The sequence below is a fragment of the Lolium perenne genome, chromosome 4, assembly GCF_019359855.2.
Source record: "Lolium perenne isolate Kyuss_39 chromosome 4, Kyuss_2.0, whole genome shotgun sequence".
Classification (NCBI taxonomy): domain Eukaryota; kingdom Viridiplantae; phylum Streptophyta; class Magnoliopsida; order Poales; family Poaceae; genus Lolium; species Lolium perenne.
The window spans coordinates 370,164,432-370,186,714 of NC_067247.2; the positions used below are offsets into that span (position 1 = coordinate 370,164,432).

Genomic DNA, 22,283 nt, shown 5'->3' on the forward strand with positions numbered 1-22,283 from the left:
GAGATAAATCTCGCATAAGTCACTATAGTGAACGCCCCAGAATATATCGACTGGTTCGAGCAAAGCATCCTGTTTAGCAGGGCCGATCATTCGATGGCCGTTCCTAGGCCAGACCACGCTGCACTGGTAGTCGAACATATTGACGGGTTCAAAATGAGCAAAGTCTTCATGGACCGGGGTAGCAGTTTAAACCTTTTGTTCGCTAGTACAATGAAGGAAATGTGTATTACAACCGACATGTTGCAAGAATATGACACAGGCTTCCACGGCATCATCCCGACCTTGCCTTCATACCCTCTCGTCAAGATCTCCCTAGACATTGTCTTCAGCAAACCCGATAACTTCAGGAAAGAACGACTTAAGTTCGAGGTGGTGAATTGGGAATCGCGGTACCACGCTATCCCCGGGAGGCAAACATACACCAAATTCATGGTAGTGCCCTACTATGCGTATCTGATGCTCAAGATTCCAGGCAACAACGGAACCACAATCACCATCTGTGGAAGCTTCTCACGCTCCGACAACTGCGTCAAAGACTTCCAGAAGGTTGCTTCCAAGTTCGGGGTTAAGGAGGAGCTCAATGCACTCGATGTAGTCACCGACCATAAGCAGCCACTTGTCTATAATCGGAACACAAAAAATGATGAGTTTGATGCCGCAGAGATTCTACGAAGCAACACGTGCATCCTTCTGACCCAAAGAAAATAGTCAACATATCGCATAGGAAGACACGCTCACCGAGTTCCTCCGTGAGCGCTCAGAATATTTGCATGAGAACCATCCGACATGCCAGGTATTCCCAGGGAACTCGCTGAGCACACCCTCAATGTTAACCCAAAGCAAAACATGTACAACACACACTTCGTCGCTTCTCGGAGCCAAAGCGGAAAGCTATCACGAGGAAGTTCATCGGCTCTGAAAGGCCGGTTTCATCCGAGAATTGAAGGAAGCTAAGTGGGTGGCCAACCCAGTTATGGTGCCGAAGAAGAATGCAAAGGTCCTACGCATGTGCATCGACTTCACCAGCCTCAACAAGCACTGTCCAAAGGACCACTTCTTGCTGCCATGCATCGACCAGATTGTCGACTCCACAACGGGCTACGAGCGCCTCCCCTTCCTCGACGCCTACTCCGGTTACAACCAAATCAGGTTGAAAGAAGAGGATCGGGAACTAACCGCGTCCATAACACCACACGGTGTCTTTTGCTATAACGCCATGACCTCCAGCTTGAAGAACGCAGGCGCAACGTACCAACGATGCATGCAAGCATGCCTCAAAGAACATATCAGCAGGAATATCGAGATTTACATCGATGCCATCGTAATTAAGACTAGGAACGAACTTGCAGTGTGTGTGCACGCCTGCATCTATCGATCGACCATGAGCTCCTCCAGGTCGATCAAGTATTCCTCAACACCCAGCATCTCCATCTCTTCAATGTGGATCTTGTAACCTGCATCATGATTGAGAGCGGAGAAGTGCACTTGAGATACTTCAGTTGGCGGCTGCCGCCCACCTCTGCGCCACGTTTATGGCGATGCCAAGCGTGCCACGTCCCTGTGCTGCCTCCGGCATATATAAAGAGGGCGCGCGCTCATCTCATTTCCTCCCACACAAACTCTAGCCGCCGCACAACCCCCACCGTAGCCACCAACTTTGCTACGATGAGCTGCGCCGGCGGCGAACAGGCTACTCTGCCTCCACCTCCGTCTGCACCTCCTACTCCACGTTCCCCAGTCGACAACGTCGACTCGTTCGATAACGACAACGAAGATAGCGCGGATGACATTATCGACGCAGCCAGGAGTGCGAGGTTCGTGGCTGATGCGGAGCTGGAGGCAGAGGAGGATCGCGCGGCTTTCACCGGAGCAGGAGGCGGTAGAGGACGACTCCTCCAAATTCGATTGGTCCTCTGACGACGAGCATGTGCTAGAGGAGAAGGCAGCGGAGTCGAGGGCTTTAGTAGAGTCATTCGAGACGCTCAAGAAGACCGAGGATGCGATTAGAGAACGTGGCAGGCCACCGAGCTTTAGCGGCCGCACGGCGAACGAAGCGACGGGTGGTGGAGAAGCTGAGGAGGGAGGGAGGCAACGACGAGGACGGGCCATCAGGCTGTAAGTAGCATAGGGCTTTTTCTCCTTTATTATTTCGTACTCTATATTGTGCTTTTACTTGAATGAAAAATATCGTGGTTAAAAACAATATGGATCCTCCCGCACAGAGCAACGCAAACAGACATGCGCCATGCGCGCTCACTTTTCGGCTTGCGATATGCGTGATGCCCTCACAATCTGACAACGAATTTCAGCAACCCCAGCATCAATTCTTTTGAGGAAATCCCCTAGCCTCCAGTGCTAGCTATCATCGCCCTTGAGCTTCCTGACTTTGTCCAAGAACGCCTGCCGGCCGGGGAACGGGCTCCCTCCCTCGCCGCCTTTCCCCGGCGGCACAGCCCTCTCGCGTAGCACGTCGCCGCCGCGGCTGCCCCTGCCCAGCTCCAGGATGTCCTTCTTCGCCGCCGCTCCAATGCGGGCCTTCCTCGGCGTCCCCAGAGCGCCAGCGTCCTTCGCGGCGGGGCTCACCCCAAGAATGCCCATCTTGGCCGTCCTCACCTGCTCCTCCCTCCTCATCCGCATCCGCTCCCTCCTCTCGTCCCTCTTCCCCTTGGGCCCGTCCCCGTCCGGGCCAGCCGCCGCACCGCTGTCGAACAGGGCGCCGCCGCGGGGGGAGGTGCGGTCAGCCTTTCTCGGGATGCGGCCGCCGTAGGAGGTGCCGAGGAGGCGATAGTCGAGGCGGCTCCATCCGTCCTCGTCGGAGAGGTCCCAGCCGAAGCGCTCGGCCATCTCCTGGAGCGGCCCGTCGCTGCCGTCCTGGGCGTCGTCGTAGACGTAGTCGTACTTGGAGTCGCCGCGGAGGAAGCGGTGCGCGTGCTCCCACTCGACGCGGTCGACGTAGACGGGGTCGTCCAGCACGTCCCGCGCCAGCCGCGCCCAGGGCGCCGTGTCCCCGTAGTCGAGCTCCGCCACGACCCACCGGAGGTAGGACGGCGGCAGCGTGCCCAGCATCTGGCCCTTGTGCTTGCCGAAGTCGATCAGGCGGTCCCTCGCCGGGCGCGACGACGCTCCCGGCGGACCCGCGCCGGCGCCGGCGCCAGTGGCTTGGAGAGGACGGAGGAGCCGGACCGGTTTGGGCGGCGTGGCGGTGGAGCTGCGAGGGAGAAGGGGCACCGCCCGAGCTGTGGGGTTCGGTGGCGCTGGGGAGAAAAGGCAGGGTCGTGCGGCGGCGAGCGGGAGCATCGTGTGCTTGCGGCGGCCGGAGCCGGAGCCGGAGAGCGGGGAGAGTGGCCTTGGTGGCTTCGTGCTGCCTGGTAAGATTATCCGCTCGCTGGCCCAGTAGCAATACTGGTACAAAGAGGCCAAAAAGCCCACTCTCGTAGTCGGGCCAAGCCCACTCTCGACGTGTGGCGTTTCTGGTTTTCTCAAACAACAACAAAAAGCTGATAAAAAAAAAACAACAACAAAAAGCACGTTTGACCGTGACCATACCAGACCGGCAACCACCGCCGGTATGCTCATTGTTCGGCTCAACAAGGATGGAGGGCGGTTTCAGACCATCAATCCAGTGAGATGCAAAAGATTAGAGAAACAACTGAAAAGTGCACCAGCCGGGAATCGAACCCGGGTCTGTACCGTGGCAGGGTACTATTCTACCACTAGACCACTGGTGCCTAATTGATTTTCTGCACTCACGAAATTTAGTTTTCAGGTACCTGCGTAACGGTAAAAGAGCCCGGGAACGAAGTGACCTCCTTTTCTTAAAAAAATAAGATATATATTTTTGAATTTCAAAACATTCTAAAAAAAGATTCCGCCTTCCACTATTCAAATCTCCAAAACATGTTAGATTCTGTCATTTTTGTCTAGCATAAAATAAAAAGAATTTTGGGTTGTGATTTTGCATGATTGTGAGATGTAATACTGAAAGCCTCCAGATTTATTTTCAGACTTTTTAATAACTTGTAAAAATATCTTAGAAAACAAATTTGGCGAGAACTGTGGAGCTCGGGGGTTAAAAGCACTTTCTAAAGGTCGAGGATGTAGTCTGCAGCTCCTGCATTTTATCTGCAAGGAGTATCTGCTCAGCATTCCATGTTCCATTGCATGTTTCTTTTATTTTGATTACTAATTTGACCAATAATCTATGCGTCACTTTTCATCAAAATTATGCCATTAGAAACTTTATTTGAATATAATTCATGTTTTGTTGGTCAAACTGATGGCCAAACTTTGACCTCGAACAAACACTTGCACCACCTAAAGAGGGACGGATGGAGTCTGTCCATCTCTTTTTGGAAGGTTGTGCCAAAATTCTCGTTGAGAGACAAATTATAGGAGGGCACACTCGTGCCATATGGAAAGAAAAGGCAAGTTAAAACAGGAACAATAACAAACCGGGGAGGTGAGCCATGGATGATGACAAATTTGAGACTGTGCTAAAAAGGGGGTGTCCATATTGTTGAAAGGCGGCGTAGACTCGATCCACCTGAAAACCGGAGCCGATGGACACATGAAGAGTAGAAGACCGTAGCAAAATACATGAAGCACAGAAAGGTTGGAGCAAAATAATAGATCACCATATGAGAAGCCTTCACACAATAGGAGAGAACAACAACATAAGGTCAAAGTGACAAGAGTCACCTACACTGGCCAAAAGCATCAAATATGCAGGACTACACAATATCAACCGACAAAGCCAAAAACGATTCACTATCTATGGTAAGGAGAGTCTACATGTCCAACCGAGCCCCTATACCAAATTTGAGGGAGCTTGAAGGATCTTTTCAAAATGACACACTTGATAGGGGCGGTGTCACTATGTTTGTGGTGTATTAACAAAAGAGTGGATAGTGAATGGAGTAGTGGTAAGGAGGCTAGGAAACACACTCCGGCTGCGAGAATCGCCGACAACATCAGGCCCGGGGAAGGAGCTTGTCGACTGCTCGGGTAGGGAATGTACCGTTCGGGCCTTGATCTCTCCTACACGTTTTTTGCGAATATGGATCGCGGGGTTTAGAGTACCCATACTTTGGTAGATGAGAGAAAACAATGGGTCACTACCCCCAAAAATATGGGTTTAGTCATCCAACGAGTATGGTGTCGGAACTCTCCCCCTCCCCCCCGAAACCTATTTTTTTATTTTTGGATATTCTTGTTGGTATTTTCCCCTCGTTCCACAAGCGTGTTCAACGAGGAAGGAGTGCGTATCTAGTGAAGATCCGCTCATGCATCCAAGTATAAGGTCCTCTCGAACGAGAACCACAACATCACCTGAGCACCACTCTGCTCGTTTTTTGAAAATTTTAAAACGCTATTTCTATATTTTAAAACATCGACGGAAAAATATACAAGTTGGTATACACATCCACAAGTTGGTATACAACAAATTCATAGAAATAAATAAGGCAATTAAACACAAGAATCAATATAATATGATCAATACATATTTACCTCATAATAGATTGCAATTGTCCTAGGACAAGAGGTATTAGAAAATATTTCCCGATGGTAGTTTGTAAGTATACCTAAGATCATATTTACAACAAATAAACCATATGGTAAAAGATAAGAGTTAACCATCATGCAAAGAGAGTTTTTGATAGCTTCAATTAGTCATACCAACATGTAAAGCAATTAATAGCATAATTTGAAGCACATGGTTTCCCAAAAGTGTATTTAGGGACATGTTGTGAAAAACCATGCGAAGAAAAGCACTCACAAGTAAGATCCACAAAGATATTAGCAATGAAGCCATTTAAACAAATTGGAACTTGTTTGAGAAAATATGCCACATAGGAGAGAGATAATTTACAATATCAATTCTATGTAACACAATCTCAAATGTTCACATTTTCTAGGCTTGTAATATGCACAAAGCTTATTAATCCCCCATAATGTGATAAGAAATTTATTTTCACAAGAGGCAAAAAAGATCTAACAAGAGATAATTAATGAACATTCGAATTTGAATTTCTGATGAGGATGACATACCACATAGAGACAAGGTAATATTGTGATATCAATGCTAAACGACACTCCTCATGTACACATATGTTTAGGGTTGTGGTATTCCCAAAGGCATATCACTCTCCTAAAATGGGATAGTCCATTAATCACTCACAAGAACATTATAAGATACAACAAGATGCAAAGAGGCTCCAACAGGAACACAAATACAGGATGTGTAACCCAACATACATAGACTTGATTTATCAAGTTAAAGCAAGTCGGAGCACTATGTGCAAGCATATGCAAGGTGCAAAACTAGAACATGCAAAGGGGTGAGTAACTTTCAATGTAAATAAGTAAGCACATATTACTACAAGGAGGAGCATTGTATATATGATAGAAGCAAGATAACCAAATTACTTGGCTTGAGAAAATATAAATGATGAAGACCCCTTAATTCTTCATGATGTAGCCAAGTCTCCAATGCCCTCCTACAAGCACCTATTGATCAAGTTTTGGATTGTTGGTCCCCAACCAAGTTGGGTCCTAATAGGTTACTCACAATAGGCCTAGCAACCCAAATGGTTATGTTCTTGACACCACTTTAAGCACCAACATATTTGGCAAACACATTGTCACCCTCATCCTTACAAAGAGAATAAACATCATCAATGATGTTAAGGTTGGATGAGGTATCAATAGTGCAAAAGGAGGAGATCTGGCCCATCTCACGACATATGTATCGCGTTCATCTCTTCTCCTTCTTCTCACTAGATTTCTCCACGATGTGAGAATTGGCTTGATTCTTGTTGTGAAGTGGCATTTATTCAACTTGAGGTTGAATATGAGATTGAGCTTGAGGCCGCTTTCCTTTTTGGTTCTTTTTCAAAGGGCAAGATCTAACATGATGCCCTTCAAGATTTCACTTGAAGGCAAACAATCTTGGCCGGGTCTTTGGCTTGTACATGGCCCTTCTTCTTTTTATTATTGTTGGACTTGTTTTTATTGTTGGATTTGAATCCAAGTCCACTCTTGTCATTGGGGGATTATTGCACACTCAACATCGTGTCAAGTTTGCATTTCCCTTCATGACTCTTTGCCAAGTCTTTCTTCAAAGAAGTGTCTTGAGCCTTGAGCTCTTTGATTTCCTCTACATGGTTAGTACCAACACAAGTACTAGAGGAAGTAGAATCTTCGTTGTTAGAGCAACAAGGCAAGGAAACTAATTCATCACAACTATGAGTGGATGAATTACTAGGACTAGCACATAGAAATGTACCATTTTGAGTAGTAGTATGATCAATAAATATCTACCTCATAATAGTTTGCTAATTATCCTAGGACAAGAGGTATTAGGAAATATTTTCGGTGGTAGTTTGTAAGTATACCTAAGATCATATTTACAACAAATAAAACATATGATAAAACATAAGAGTTGACCATCATGCAAAGAGAGTTTCTTGATAGCTTCAAATAGTCATACCAACATGCAAAGCAATTAATAGCATAACTTAAAGCACATGGTTTCCCAAAAGTGTATTTAGGGACATGTTGTGAAAAACCATGCCGATAAAAGCACTCAAAAATAAGATCCACAAAGATATTAGCAATGAAGCCATTTAAACAAATTGGAACTTGTTTGAGTAAACATGCCACCTAGGAGAGAGTTAATTTACAATATCAATTCTATGAGATACAACCTCAAATGTTCATATTTTCTAGGCTTGTAATATGCACAAAGCTTATTAGTCCCCCATAATATGATAAGGAATTAATTTTCACAAGAGTCAAAAGAGATCTAACAAGAGATAATTAATGGACATTAGAATTTGAATTTATCAGAGGATGACATACCACATAGAGACTAGATAATCTTGCAATGTCAATGCTAAGCGGCATTCCTCATGTACACACATGTTTAGGGTTGTGATATTCCCAAAGGCATATCACTCACCCAAAATGGGATAGTCCATTAATCACTCACAAGAACCTTATAAGATACACCAAGATGCAAAGTGGCTCCAACACAAACACAAATAGATGGTGTGTAACCCAACATACATTTTGCGCAATAGACCCGGCCTCTGCATAACTAAGATGCACAAAACCGCTCACAAATTCGTTACAAAACCACAAAGGTGTTCAAAGATAAAAACTCAGTTCAAAGAACAGAAACAAATACTAGCTAGGAGGATCCAGCCGAAGGTCACGCTGCCACCCATGTTGGGAGAAAATATCCCTCGCCGTATCCTCCAACCGTGAAGATACCTCCGTAAAGAGGTCCCGGTGCTCCACACGCTGCAACGGTATCCATGAACGAAGCAAAGCTGTGCACCGGTAGATGACCTGCAGAAAGGAAGAAAAAATATTATTGAAAATATTGTCATTTCTACATAGCCATAACGACCAAATGATTGCAATCGCTCCCATCCTAATAAGACGTTTAAACCTAACATCCACACCATTGAGCCAATTGCCAAATAAATTGACAACACTACGTGGTGGGTATAAGGTAGACCCTATTTGGACGGCTGACCATATAGACCTAGCTAACTTACATTGGAAGAATAAGTGTTTAGTTGTCTCGTCCCGATGACATAAGACACACTTTTTACTTCCATGCCAGTTGCATTTGGCAAGATTATCTTTACTAAGAATTACCCCCCGACGAAGATACCATTCAAAGATTTTTGTTCTTAGTGGTATCTTCATCTTCCAAAATTTTGAATTATTATCGACCGGAAGTTCAGGCTGAATTAAAGCATTGTACATGGAAGCCACTGAGAATGAACCATTCCCGGTAAGATTCCATCGAAATACAACTGGTCCCTGCGTCAATTGAACTAACTCAAGACGCTGTAACAATTCCTGCCAAGAGGTTTGTCTGGGACCGATGGGACTTCGTCTAAAATCCATATTTGGTGGGAAATTTTCCAACACCTTAGCGATAGTATCGCTTTTGTGGCGCACTATATTGTACAATGCCGGATATTATTCTCTGAGTGTGGTGTTACCTAACCATTTATCCTCCCAGAAACGAATTTCCGATCCATCCTCAATAGAGAAAGATCCATATGGAAAGAAAACTTCTTTGTTTCCATAAGACCAGCCCAAAAGTGCGAATCTCCTGGTCTCCAAATAACCTGAGATAAATCCTTTGAGCCAACATACTTCCTCTTGAGGAGTGTTTGCTATATGCCCTCTTCGGTAAGTAGCTTATACAGCCATTTACCGAGAAGTGCCCTATTCTTGACCTGGAGGTCTTGAATACCAAGTCCTCCATGATCTTTGGGCCGACACAACACACTCCATTTAGCCAGCCGATATTTACGTTTCTCGCAATCCCCTTGCCAGAAGAATCTTGATCGGAAATAATCCAACGTTTTAAGACTCCTCTGGGAAGTTGGAAGAAAGATATCATATATAGTACCATATTATTGAGTACCGCATTTATGAGAACTAATCTTCCTCCCAAGGACAACAATTTACCTTTCCAACTACTTAATCTAATCTGAAGCCTTTCCTCAACCAATTTCCACTTAGCATTGGTATGTCTCCGATAGTGAATCGGAATTCCCAAGTACCTGATTGGAAATTGGCCTTGGCCACAGCCGAAAAGTTCAGCATACTCTGCAACATGGTCTTGGGCCTCGCCAAAACAAAACAATTCACTTTTATGGAAATTTATTTTCAGACCCGAAAAAAGCTCGAACGTAGAAAGAATTAACTTTAGGTTCCGAGCCTTGTCTATGTCATGATCCATAAAAAAGTATTGTATCATCGGCATATTGAAGAATGGATAACCCTCCATCAACCAGATAAGGAATAACCCCTTCAATTTGGCCCTCAGACTTTGCACGTTCAATCAAGACAACAAGCCACTATATTAAATAGCACTGGCGATAATGGATCTCTCTGTCTTAGTCCTTTCTTAGTCTGGAAGTATTTGCCACATCATCATTGACTTTAATGGCAACACTTCCACCTGAGATAAAACTATTGATTAACGCACGCCACTCATCAGAGAAACCTTTCATTCCGAGAGTTTGTTGCAAAAAGGACCACTTAACCTTATCATAGGCCTTTTCAAAGTCAATCTTTAAAATGACATCATTTAACTTCTTTCTATGCAATTCATGAACAGTTTCATGGTGGACTACAACCCCATCCAAAATATTCCATCCTTGCATAAAAACAATTTGAGAAGGTCTAATCACATGATCTGCCACCGAATTTAATCAGATCATGTCAACCTTAGTGAATATTTTAAAGCACACGTTAAGAAGACAAATAGAATGGAATTGTTGAATACTTTCTGCTTCATTAACCTTGGGCAATAAGATAATTTCACCAAAGTTGAGCCTAAAAAGCTCTAGTTGCCCAACATGTAGATCCGCAAAAAGATCCAACAAGTCAACCTTGATGACATCCTAGAATGATTGATAAAATTCAGCTAGAAACCCATCAGGGCTAGGGGCTTTATTATGCTCCATTTGGAAGACAGCTTTTCTTACTTCCTCCTTAGAGTAAGGCGAAGTGAGAAAATTATTCTCCGGTAGAGAGACTTGGGGGGATATCCTCCGTTCTTGTCTCATCTAACGAAAAATTGCTTTCCTCTGGAGCACCAAAAAGCCATTTGTAATAACTTGTGATAAATGACTTTAGCTGCTCATGACCCTCAATCGTACCCTCATCCTGAACGAGAGTACGAATAAGCTTCTTCCTGTGCCTGCCATTGGCAACATAATGGAAGTACCTTGTATTCGAATCTCCTTTCAGAATAAATTGGGCCTTAGATCGTTGGTACCATTTCAGCTCCTCCTCCCACAGTAGTTTTGCGATTTCCGTATTTGATTGACTTTTTGCTCAATCTCTTGTGCGGAAAGCGGTCTAACTTCTGCTTTAGCTTCAAGGTCATCTATAATAGATGAAAGTCACTGCTTTTCTTTTTTAAGAATGCCAGTTGTATGTCGTGCCCATCCACTGAGGTGTTTGCATACCACACGCATTTTGTTATTCCACCTCTATATCGGAGACAAACCCACAACCGGTCTATCCCAAACCTTTTTAACCATGGTTTGAAAATCTTCTCGATTCAACCAACCGAGTTCAAATTTGAAACGGCGTTTGGTCGGAGGTCTAGGTAAACCAGTGGATAATAAGATGGGAGCATGATCCGAGAACCCAAGAATATGTTCTAGCGCGCGTACCATCACCATTGGAAATTTCAATTCCCAGTCGGTATCCATTAGTACAAGATCTAGCTTTTCATATGTTGGCTCTGGAAGGCTGTTAGCCCAAGTAAATTATCTGCCAGTCATTGACACCTCCCTCAAGTCCAAGCTGTCAATGACCGTGTTGAATAGGAAAGGCCAATGATTGTCAAAACCTCCCCTACTCTTCTCGCATGGAAATCTCAGCAAATTAAAATCCCCCTATGAGAATAGGATGAGGGTTTTCCTTTGCTAGATTCACCAATTCACGAAGAAAGGCGGCCTTTATGAGCTTTCTGAGCAGCACCATACACGGCTACAAGACTCCATATGAAATTATCAGCTCTATTACGGATGTGAAATTTGATATGATATTCCCCAGCCGAATGTGCTAACACTTCCATAGAGTCAGTTTTGACACCGAGTAAAATACCACCTGAACGGGGCCCACGAGGTGGACATGATAACCAAGTAAAGTCTATACCACCGGAAATTTGGTTCAGAAGTCTTTGCGAGAAATCCCGTCGCCCCGTCTCAGAAATAGCCAAAAAATCCAAACTATGATCCCTAATGCAATCGGCAAAATGTAAGTGTTTAGCCAAGTCATCAAGACCTCTGCTATTCGCAAACATACCATTCATTGGGAAACAATTGGATATTTGAGAATTTTTGACCGTTTCCGCGGTTTTTAATCAAGTTAAAGCAAGTCGGAGCACTATGTAAAAGCATATGCAAGATGCAAAACTAGAACGTGCAAAGGGGAGAGTAATTTTCAATGTACCATTGCAAGCTCCTCTGGCGCCTCATCCTGCTGCTGCTCCAGGCCAAGTACCACTGCAAGCTCCTCCAGCGCCTCATCCTGCTGCTCTGCTACAAGCTCCAGCCCAAGTTCAACTTCAGGTTCCTCAAGTGCCTCATCCTGCTGCTCCACAACAGACTCCACTTGCGAGCCATGAAGACGAGCAACAGTACTATGAAGTATTTTCTGACCCTGGTTATCTTCCATACCTGCCAGCTTTGAATGACTGAGCATAGTGATGGTTTTTGCTGATGAAAAATAAAACTGTGGCCTTTGTGGCGGATGCTGTTATCTTTGCTCAGAACAGAACTCCGCCTTATTTTTAGTTTTTGGCATATGAGGCAATGGCCTGGACAAAACGTTGTGAAGATCTCATTTCCTTTTCAAGTGGAAGGTGGAATTGCTCTAAAACAAAACTGTTGTGGTCTGCAAGTAGTTGAGATATGGAATGGTAGGTCTTGTCGGAAATGAATCAGTAGCATGAGCTTTTTTGTCCTTTCTTTTTCCTGGATCAGTGGCATGATGCTAACCAGAATTTTGCTCCTCAGTAATCTTTTGAAACACCAAAATCTTAAATTTTCCGGTTCAGCACAAACACTCAACAGAAAAATATGGAGGTATGTTAATGCAGGTGCCAAATCTTGTTGCCATAAATAACGTTTGGTTCATTTGAAAGAACACTGTCAAAGATACATATGCAGATAAGCTTCAGAACATGGCAAATACTATTAGTACATATAACTAGAAGACACAATAACTCTGACAAGAGCATACCACTTCATCTAGCAACATAATAACATTAGAAACTCAAGAGACACCGTCGCAGGATACCATAATATACTAGTTCTAGGAGGCTTCACCAAGTCTCAAGTAGGTCACATAAACAGAGTACTAGTACAAAGCAGCAGGATTTTTTTTTTTTCTTGTTCCAACAGCTTCTTGTTTCATAAACCGCCTCTCACGCACATGTACAAAAGGGCCACCATTAGGTAGGTGTGCTCAAGTTCATGCTGAGGACCTTGCAGGAAAATACTAGTGTGCGTGCCAGCTCTAGCTCCAGTTTCAGTCTTTGACACCTGCACTCCAACCAGTATTCCATGTTAATACTTCCCAAGACAGTATGTTACCCGATGATGCATACAAAATAAAACAGCAAGAAAAGCCTCCTGCTTACTCAAGTGCCTTGCAAGAATACGTCCCACTTACTTCTGTTGAAATAGTATGACTACTAAAACTAAAAAAAAGCCTCCTGTAACTTAGCTGGATTCAATGCAGAAAAAAAGTTTTAGCCCATTCTAGTGGCAAGCATCTTAACAAGTGAAGTGGCCAAAGGTGTGCTGCTGTTTGATGTTCATTTCAACATTTTAATCATGGCTATGTACAAAAACAACTTTGCAATTCCAGATTGGTATTCAGTTTGTCCATTGAAGCTATTACTCTGCCTTGGTCTTCACATGTAGAAACACAACAATAGGAATTGAAATACTCCATTGTGGACTCTTATGTCAATGATAAAGGTAAGGGAACCCTGTTCCTTACCAGACGTGCTTTAAAAAAAGCCCACTTTTCTGTTGCAATTTTGGATGAGGATCTTGCTATAAAATTATTTCTTCTGTCCTTGAGCGATTTCTTAGATTTGAATTTTCCGAACTCAAAAGCTTACTCGCTCCTGCCCAAGAATTAATGCTCTTAAGGATCGCTGCATAAAGTATGGCCATGGCATAACATTTCTTTGACTCAAAATTGTGTACAGTGTTCAGTTAACAGTGAACATGACAAGGACCAAAGGTGGAGAGATACGCTTGTGCATGAAAGAATCCGAACTTATTTGCTTTCATTACTCTCTGACAAGGAATGTTTATTTATTAGTTTTTAGCAGGACCTATTAGTATAAGCATAATCGCACGTTATGCAGTATCAACATGAAAAACTAGGTTGCTTGATGCAAATTCAGTCCCGAAACTACCATGGACATAATATAAGCAAAACGACAAAAAACAGCTAACAGATATCAGTATGTTCCATAATATAAGACGTTTTGACAAGCTAAAATAGCTTGCTAAGAAGGCTTATATTATGGAACGGAGGGAGTACTTGACAGGGAAAATGGTGTCTTCCACATCATTCAAAGGTTATAGTTACATAGGAACGTGGTAAAAGACAGCAGAAAGCAGCACGACCAGTTCTATGACTGAACAAATGAAACTGAAACATGGCAGATCACATATTATCAATTTATCATCAGTAATGCATGCATCTACTCGACTAAACGTTTGGTGTTCTTAAAACTAACAATATCAATTGAGCAGATGAGTTTCATCCTGGTATACACAGTTTCAAATAACTTACTTTCATTTATCACTGCCGAGATCCCAGAGTTTCCAGCATGACTTGTCAAGTTCGCAGTCTGTGAGATTGAAGCAACAGGAGCACCTGAAAGAAGTTTAGCGATTATAAATGCAGCAGGTACAGGAACTGATGAAGTGCATGATGGTGTTGTTGCATAAAACATGTATAAAATTATAGGAACCAGAATAAGATCGGCAATGGAAAGCCCAAGGAAGAAAAAAGATCCCTGATGTAGATACTTAAGAAGTTAAGATGGCTTCTGGGGGCAGACAATGTGCATATGAACCAAACAATAAAATGTTGTGACATAATGAAGCATGACAAGGATTACACAGACAAGGTTGTAGATTGAAATTGTCAAACAGCCTTTTGGAACATAAGAACAATGGTATGCCATCAATGAAGCAAATATTATTATGATGATGCATATCACTGAGAACCAAGCGCTGGCTTGGTGGCTTGAGCTCATGGTGGTGAGCTCGTCCATCCAGGTTCGAGTCACAGGTGCGGAAGAATTAAAACCGGGTGCTATCTAGCGCGTATGATTCGCTGCTGGAGAGGTCTCATCTTCTACCTAAGAACGGACAGTAAAGGGAGGGATCCATCTCCCTTTGGTCAACGTTGATGATGCATATCACCCATGTGATAGTACATTTGGTATTCTGATAATGAAGATTTAGTGATTAACTGATACGGTGGAAGTTTTTCCATATTTGAAAAACAATTATTGACTTGAATTTGTCACAGATGAGATACCAGATATTTTATCAGGAACTGTCAATGTACAAGGCATAGGCTGCAAAATTGGAGCAACAGGAGGATCTGCAACAAATCCCGCAGTTAGTAAATGCAACAATAATGTGCAAAAAATAAAATCAGCCTTACAGAAAATGTAATCAAGAATTATCATGCAGATAAAATATAAAGAAGGGGAAACAATCAATAACATAATGATAGACTGAAAAGCTCAAGGGAAAGAAGTTTCAACTGCAGATCTCCTTTAAAGTTAGTAGCTGCTATAGGTAGAGGCAAAAAATGTACATGGAACGAAAAGTAATGGACAAAAATTTAGTAGCTGCTATAGATAGATGCACTGCTAGATATTATATTTTGTGAGACCAGGCTGAAGTAAAACTAAATGCCTTAAATTAGAACCCTCACACAGTCACACTGGTCAATATAAAACACAAGACCTTTGGCCATCGTTCATCACCTATAAGATATACTTTGTCAAATCAACAAAATCAGCAAAAGTCAAATACAGGAGTCGCTTGCAGAGGACATGATTGTCGTATAGCATACGTACTAGTAACGTAGGTATTAAGGTATACATGTTTAGATCTAGATCTCAGCTTAATTAAAACAAATAATTAACTAAATAATTAATGGGTAAAATACTAGATTACCCTTTTAAGTTTGGGGGTGTTGGTTCTATGGAAGCACTGCCCTATATAAATATCGCTGGATAATTGTCGAGACATCTCAACCACTGCATATCATCAGTAATTCAAATATTACCTTCAATGATGCATACATTTGGTGATTTCTAACAACAACCAATTTCAGGAAGAGGTGAACCCAGAATAAAAGGTCGCCAGAGTCAGCGCTTGTATTTCTAACTTTTATTAGCTCATGATAAACTGCTCTAAAAAAACATGTATTTGTCATATGTTGTTGGTCGTACGTGCCAATTGACCCCGCTGCTATAGTGCAGGTCTGCCCGTGATTTAGGGCATCTCCAACCGCGCGACCCAAACCGCGTCCGCGCGTCCGTTTGGGTCGAGCCGGACAAAAACGCGGCCCAGCGCGGGGACGCACCGCAAAAGCGGACGGCCGCGGCGTCCGGAACGACGCAAACCCGGCCCAAATCTGGGCTAGGTTTGCGTGGCCGCGGATGGCACGCGCCGTCCGCTCGCGTCCGCGCGCTGGTCGCCTCGTCTCCCTTGGGCCCACCTGTCGGTGACCAGGGAGACTATTAAATGGGGACTGGAGGGGATCTGGCCCTCCACTCCAGTCCCCACTCCACTCCCCGAGCAAAACCGCCGCCATGGCCCAGAAGCGACGGTTCGCTCCCGGAGCGAACGACGACGAGGCGAGCAGCAGCCGCCGTCGTCCGCCGGCGTTGCGGCCGTCGGGAGGAAACCAACGCGGCCTCCACATCGGAGAGGCCGCCCGCGGCGGTGCGGCATTGCCGCAACCGCCGCCTCTCCTCCTCGAGCCGAAGCCGGAGTCTTCGGAGGAGGACTCGGACCTCCGCGCCGCCCTGATGATCTCGGCGGCGGAGGAGGAGGCGAAGTGGCCGCACCTCCATGCGGCCATTCGCACCTCCGAAATGGAGGAGGCGGCGCGGCGGGAGGTGGAGGAGGCGGAGGGCTAGGAGCTCTACGCCCAGGCCCTCCAGGCGCGGCGGGGGGAGGAGGAGGAGGCGGCGCGGCGGGAGGAGGCTGTGCGCCGCGCCGACGAGCGCGCCGCCGGGAGGACAGGCGCCGCGCCCGGCAGAGAGGCGCAGCGCCTCGGGGAGGAGGCGCTGCTCCGTGCGCCGGCCGCAGCCGCGGGTGGCTCCGGACCCCACTCGCCGTGGGAGGAGGCCCCTGTGGTCTCCGTGGCCGGAGTCCCCGGCGCGGTCGAGCCACAACAGCGCCTCGCCGCCCGGGGACGTCGATGACGTCGCCGCCGACGCCCACAGGGGCTAGGCGGCGCACCGGCGGCCACCGCGCCGCCGACCAAACCCTAATAGAGGGTTTTTAAATATTAGTTTAAATTTAAAAGCCCATATAGGGGCTTCTTTTGTTAGTTTTATTGCCCAAAATAGGGCTATGTACAAATTTGCCCAAAATAGGGCATATGTTCAATATAATTTCGTTTAAATTCGCATTTTTGTTTGTTTTCCTGTTTCTACGGTTATGCGATGCGTCCGCGCGTTGGGCGCAGCGCGCGACCCAAACGGACACGCGGACGCGGGCCGCTGTCCGCGTGTCCGCTCGGCCACCCAAACGGCCCAAACCGGACGGCCCAGCGCGTCCGTTTGGGTCGCGCGGTTGGAGATGCCCTTAAGGAATCAATTTTGCAGAAGCACAGATGGAGATTCATCTTGGTTTGGAAAGATCAAGGATTTTCGACTAATATACCTGCATTTGCCAGTGAAGAGGTCCCAGACACAGAGTTTCTAGTAAGATCTGTCAAGGTATTCAACATGGTGTGCGATACTGTAGCACGTGGAACACCTGCAACGAATTATTAAACAGTTAAGCACTGATAAAGTGCGAACAGCATCATGAAGAATGACAGGGAATGCAGCTCTGTATTATCATGCACATCAAACAAAGAATGCAAAGCAACCAACAAGAGAATGAAAGATTTTGAAAATCTATGGGAAATGTGTTTTTACTATGAATACTTCAAAAATAACTTCTACAAATAAGAACGGACAGTGTGCATAGAAAACACTTTGTGTTGCAACAGTATGTAGATCGGCTGAGGCATTATGGACATACAGGCCACAAAAGAAGTGAGCCTAACTAGGGAAGTGGATGTCAACCCAACCACCCAGATTCAAGTTCCAAGGGATGCAGATTTGGGTTCTTATTGTTCCAAAAAATAAAATCACCTTTCAGAAAAAATACAGGCCACAACACAGAAATATACAAAGGATAACTAGTGGAGCACTTTGAAAGCAACAAATAATTAAAAGTGTCTGAAGGGCAATAATAAAATTGGTGAAGCAAGAACAAAGAACTAGATGAACAAGCATGCAAATGATGGATGACCACATAACTAACAGGGTTGTGGTCTCCAAATCATAAGGGGAAAAAACGGGAAGTTGACAGAGAAGGGACCGCTAAAATTGATTTGGGAAAATGCTTTGCAATCGTTCCCACTTGATTGAAGTTCTGAAAAAATAAGTGGGTACACTGACAAGTGACTAAGCTAAGGTTACCTTCCTTCCCACTTGATTGAAGTTCCAGACTACCAGCTTGTAAACTTTCATCTGAAGGGACAGGACACAAGTTGCTTAGATTATATACATACACATGATCCAAGAGGTTTTTCCCAAAAGTGGACAAGTAAAAATGAGGAAAATATCAGATCAGATCTAGTTGTTACAGTTTGTCATGGCAAACCGAAAGGCCTTATAGGTTGCAACTTGCAAGTGTGTTGCAGCTGTCATCTGTCAAATATATCTCGGCTAACAGTAAGTTGAGCACAGCTATAGATGCATAAACTGCAACATAAACAAGATAAGGACACAAGAGCAGAGGGTAGTATTACCAAGAATATCTACCAGCCACTTCCTTGTCTTGTCTGTCAATCCTGTCACCAAAAACAGTAAATATTGCTCTTACTCTCACAGATATATATATAATCTATAAGTATGCTGCTTAAACATAAGAAGCTTGTAAAGGCGCATTGTACCACTGTTTAACTCGTGACTGCAAGTTGACGATGGTAGCCTGAAAAACATGTAACAGGTGCATATCACTACAGGAAAAAAGCTCAGTGCCGTGCACGGGTCTTTGCCGTGTGCTTCCAGTGCCCTTTGCCGTGCGGAAGATCTTTGCCGTGTGCCTCGCGCACGGCAATGAATTCTTTGCCGTGCGGCTCCGGGGCGACGCACGGCAAACCAGCAGCGCACGGCAAAGAGCCAGCACGGCGCTCGGCAAAGCAAACCCGCACGGCAAAGCAGCCAGACGGCGCACGGCAAAGTAAGCCCCCACGGCAAAGAGGCCACGAAGGCGCACGGCAAAGAAACTCGCACGGCAAAGAGGCCAAACGCACGGCAAAGGAATCCGCACGGCAACGATGCCACAGCTCACGGCAACGCTGCGTCGCTCGGCAAAGCCTTTGCCGTGCGACTTTCGCGCGACACACGGCAAAGACCCCTTTGCCGGGCGGATCTTTGCCGAGCAGTCTTTGCCGTGCACGGCCGCACGGCAAAGGCTTTGCCGAGCCGGTTTGTCCCTTTGCCGTGCGTTTGGGCTGCACGGCAAAGCCCTGTTTTGCCGTAGTGTATGCTTGTCAAAAAGCAGAAAGTGCAGAATCAAGGATCGCTTTAAATTCGTTATCTTTCAAGATCATATATTTTTTTACCTCTTCTTGATCTTAAGGAAGATCTTGGTCAGAGTTTTAGATCCTGGCAGGTCTTGTTCCTTGACGTAGCGCCTCCGACGGTATCTAGGTGAAACAAGATTACAGGACAATCATAAAAATTCAGAGTTGCTAGTTGGTAGTGAACGCCAAGTTTACACATGGACTAGAATGCTATAGATCAAGTGATGAGTAAAGTGATTAATCACCTGAATCCGATGGGAAGTACATCGTGTGGCATCATTGATCCAGCCGGGAACAGGGCCAGGTCTTTGAGCTCAGGAGCCTTATAAGCCAAGTCTTGGACGATGAGAGAGGCCTTGTGACGAACGCGCTCCCAGTCCAGTGAGGCCCTGAACAAGGAATATGGGTAAGCTAGCTTTGGCAAAGAGGAAAAATTGCAAGAATGAATTGAGGGGAATTGAAGATGATCTATCAAGTACTCGCCTGAGTACCTGACTCGTTCGGAGTGGAGAAGGGAGAGGACGATGGAACGGAGCCTGAGGGCGTCGTGGGAGACGGAGTCGTCATGCTTGAGGTACCGTGAGTTGTACTTGTAGTTGAAGTACTTGATATCGCGGTTTTTCTCGCCGGCGACCATGCCGGCGAAGGCCCTGTGGTGCCTGAGGAAGTGGATGAGCACCTGGGCCTCGTCGCTCTGCGGGTGCGTGACCGGTCGCAGGAAGCGCGAAACGTAGCTGACGGCGTCGTCCCACAGGCCCTGCTGCACGAGGCGCGACAGGTGTTCGACGCTCATGAGCGCGTCCGTCTCGTTGAGCAGCCTGCGATTGATTCAGCGAGCTAATGGTTAAGAAGCAGGAGGACGGACGGATGGTCAGGGAGGAAGAAAGGCATTGTTACCCTCGGAGCGCGTCGCGGAAGCCGTGGAGCCAGAGGAAGGTGAGGAGCCGGCGGTGGCGGTACCGCCGCACGCAGCCGTAGTCGACGGGGCCAATGGACTCGCCGTACGAGGCGACGTCATGGGGCATGACCAAAACGTTATCGGGGACGGAGCTCGCCATGGATCGACGCCGCCGGCGAGGAGAGACAGCCGCTGGGTTGGGGTCTGGGATTTGGGGGAGGGAGGGCAGAGCCGTTTATATAGGAGTATCTGCGTAGATCCCTTCTTCACCCATATTTCCCCCATTTTCCCCCCATCCGGACCCCCTTCTCCCCCCAGGCCCCACCAAAGCAACCGGACCCCCTTCTCTTCCTCTACGCCATTTGTGAAAATGCACCTCTACCTTTCTATAAGTCGGTTTTAGTCGATTTCAAAAAAAAAGTCGGTTTTAGTCACGACTTGGGCCTAGCCCTATAAGGTTCCGCTTTTATTTCCCTCCCCTTGGCCTTAGTCTTTGGGTTAGAGCCCCCCCTAGTATTCTAATAAATTTCTGAAATATACTTAATTCTGGAATTTAAAATATCTTGACAAAAAATCTCAACTTTATGATCCTGGTGAACCACTTTGCTTTTATCGACTTGGTCTATGCGCAAGTGCAACACTACGACTTATTTTGTTGTATTTTGATATCATTTTATTTGATTGTAATGGGAAGTCGGATACATGTGCAAATGCTCGAGCCTTTCTTTACCGTTTCAGCTGAACGTCTAAGTAGAACACTAGAGACGCTTGGCTTCGCGGTTTGGCGATGTTGTGCTCTTTTTCTCTCTCACACACACACACACACTCTCTCTCTCTCTCCCTATATCTAGCTTGTGAGAGAAGACCATATTGAACTACAAGCTTGACTAGTTCATAACCTAAGAATGTATATAAGCATTTCAACAACGAGCGCCATCAATCATTCAATACATTGCGTTTTGGCCCAACAATCCATGAGATGATCTACTCATTGGTCGACGAGAGAAATTTTTTTGATACTGCAAAACTGTATTTCTTCACACTAAGTTATTTTCCATAAATCCAATTGCATGCTCAAAATATTACACGACTTTTTAAATGATTTCCCTCAATCGATTGCTGGGGAGAGAGAGATTAGCCACTCGTGTCACTAAAAAAGGTTAACACTAGCGGTCCAACATGTTGCATGCTCCACGGTCATCCTACCGATTTCACATATTATCTTGCCTCCCATCTTCTTTCTCCGTCGGGAACTAGACCAAACACAACACTCGTTAAACCGTTGCCACGAAACCTCTCCTTTGTTTTCTTTGACCAGTCATTCCTTCTAACCAACCTTACTGTCCTCTCTATTGGGACCTCTAAAGGACCAAACATAGAGGGGTGGATATGTTTCTATAAATTTTAACTTTTTAAAATAATTTTACGCTTTGTGTATAAATAAGATGAGCCTGATGCAACTATGTGGTATAACTACAACCTATGTGATGATATAAGGTATTTCAAGCACCACTACAACAGAGCAGGCGGGTGCCTGCAGTTTTAAACGTCCAGCCACACGCTAAAATCCTCAGTTACGATATGGCGGCACTTAACTATCTCGGAGATTATGCACACCCAATGCTTTTTCTAACGCATCGTATATTGAATCGCTGCTAGTGGCACACCATATATTGTTGACATCGCACTACACTTACTGGGGACGCATGTTAGGTGCCAGATATAACGTGCCACGATGAAACTACATAGTGCCTCGTATGGTATATGTCGACACACACTTTTGTGTGTAGAAATATGATTATTCAACACCAATTATATAATGTAAATTAAATATAAAATAGTAAAATTTATAGCACACAGAACGAAACTGCAGCTGAAAGGACATAGACATGAGCATATATTATATGTAGAGTACTTCTGAGCCGACAAGTTCACAGTTCATCTTATACATATATAGCTAGCTGCAACT

The 22,283-nt window shown here is 45.2% G+C and overlaps 3 protein-coding genes and 1 non-coding gene across 7 annotated transcripts; 1 reads left to right on the forward strand and 3 right to left on the reverse strand.

Moving 5' to 3' along the window:
* Nucleotides 1–237: 237 nt before the first annotated feature.
* Nucleotides 238–708, forward strand: LOC127326868 (uncharacterized). Its single transcript, XM_051353647.1, has one exon. It carries the CDS (start codon nt 238–240, stop codon nt 706–708), a length of 471 nt encoding a protein of 156 aa, XP_051209607.1.
* Nucleotides 709–2,114: 1,406 nt separating this feature from the next.
* On the reverse strand, nt 2,115–3,380 carry LOC127326873 (uncharacterized). The gene has a single exon (XM_051353652.2). It carries the CDS (start codon nt 3,295–3,297, stop codon nt 2,356–2,358), a length of 942 nt encoding a protein of 313 aa, XP_051209612.1. The 5' UTR covers nt 3,298–3,380; the 3' UTR covers nt 2,115–2,355.
* A 277-nt stretch (nt 3,381–3,657) lies between these two features.
* On the reverse strand, nt 3,658–3,728 carry TRNAG-GCC (transfer RNA glycine (anticodon GCC)). The gene has a single exon. It is a non-coding gene; the product is annotated as a tRNA-Gly (tRNA).
* Nucleotides 3,729–12,656: 8,928 nt separating this feature from the next.
* Nucleotides 12,657–20,530, reverse strand: LOC127326893 (uncharacterized). 4 transcript variants are annotated; one of them, XM_051353666.1, is made up of 11 exons: nt 20,314–20,530; nt 19,908–20,234; nt 19,662–19,805; nt 19,456–19,539; nt 18,781–18,818; nt 18,637–18,678; nt 18,305–18,355; nt 17,496–17,591; nt 15,124–15,189; nt 14,368–14,451; nt 12,657–13,094 (listed from the first exon to the last, which is right to left on the reverse strand). In XM_051353666.1, exons 1-11 carry the CDS (start codon nt 20,472–20,474, stop codon nt 13,081–13,083), a joined length of 1,107 nt encoding a protein of 368 aa, XP_051209626.1. In that variant the 5' UTR covers nt 20,475–20,530; the 3' UTR covers nt 12,657–13,080. The 4 variants fall into 4 exon arrangements, with proteins under 4 accessions (XP_051209626.1, XP_051209627.1, XP_051209624.1 ...); XM_051353664.2 differs by lacking the exon at nt 12,657–13,094 and adding an exon at nt 13,117–13,687; XM_051353667.1 differs by lacking the exon at nt 15,124–15,189.
* Nucleotides 20,531–22,283: the final 1,753 nt, after the last annotated feature.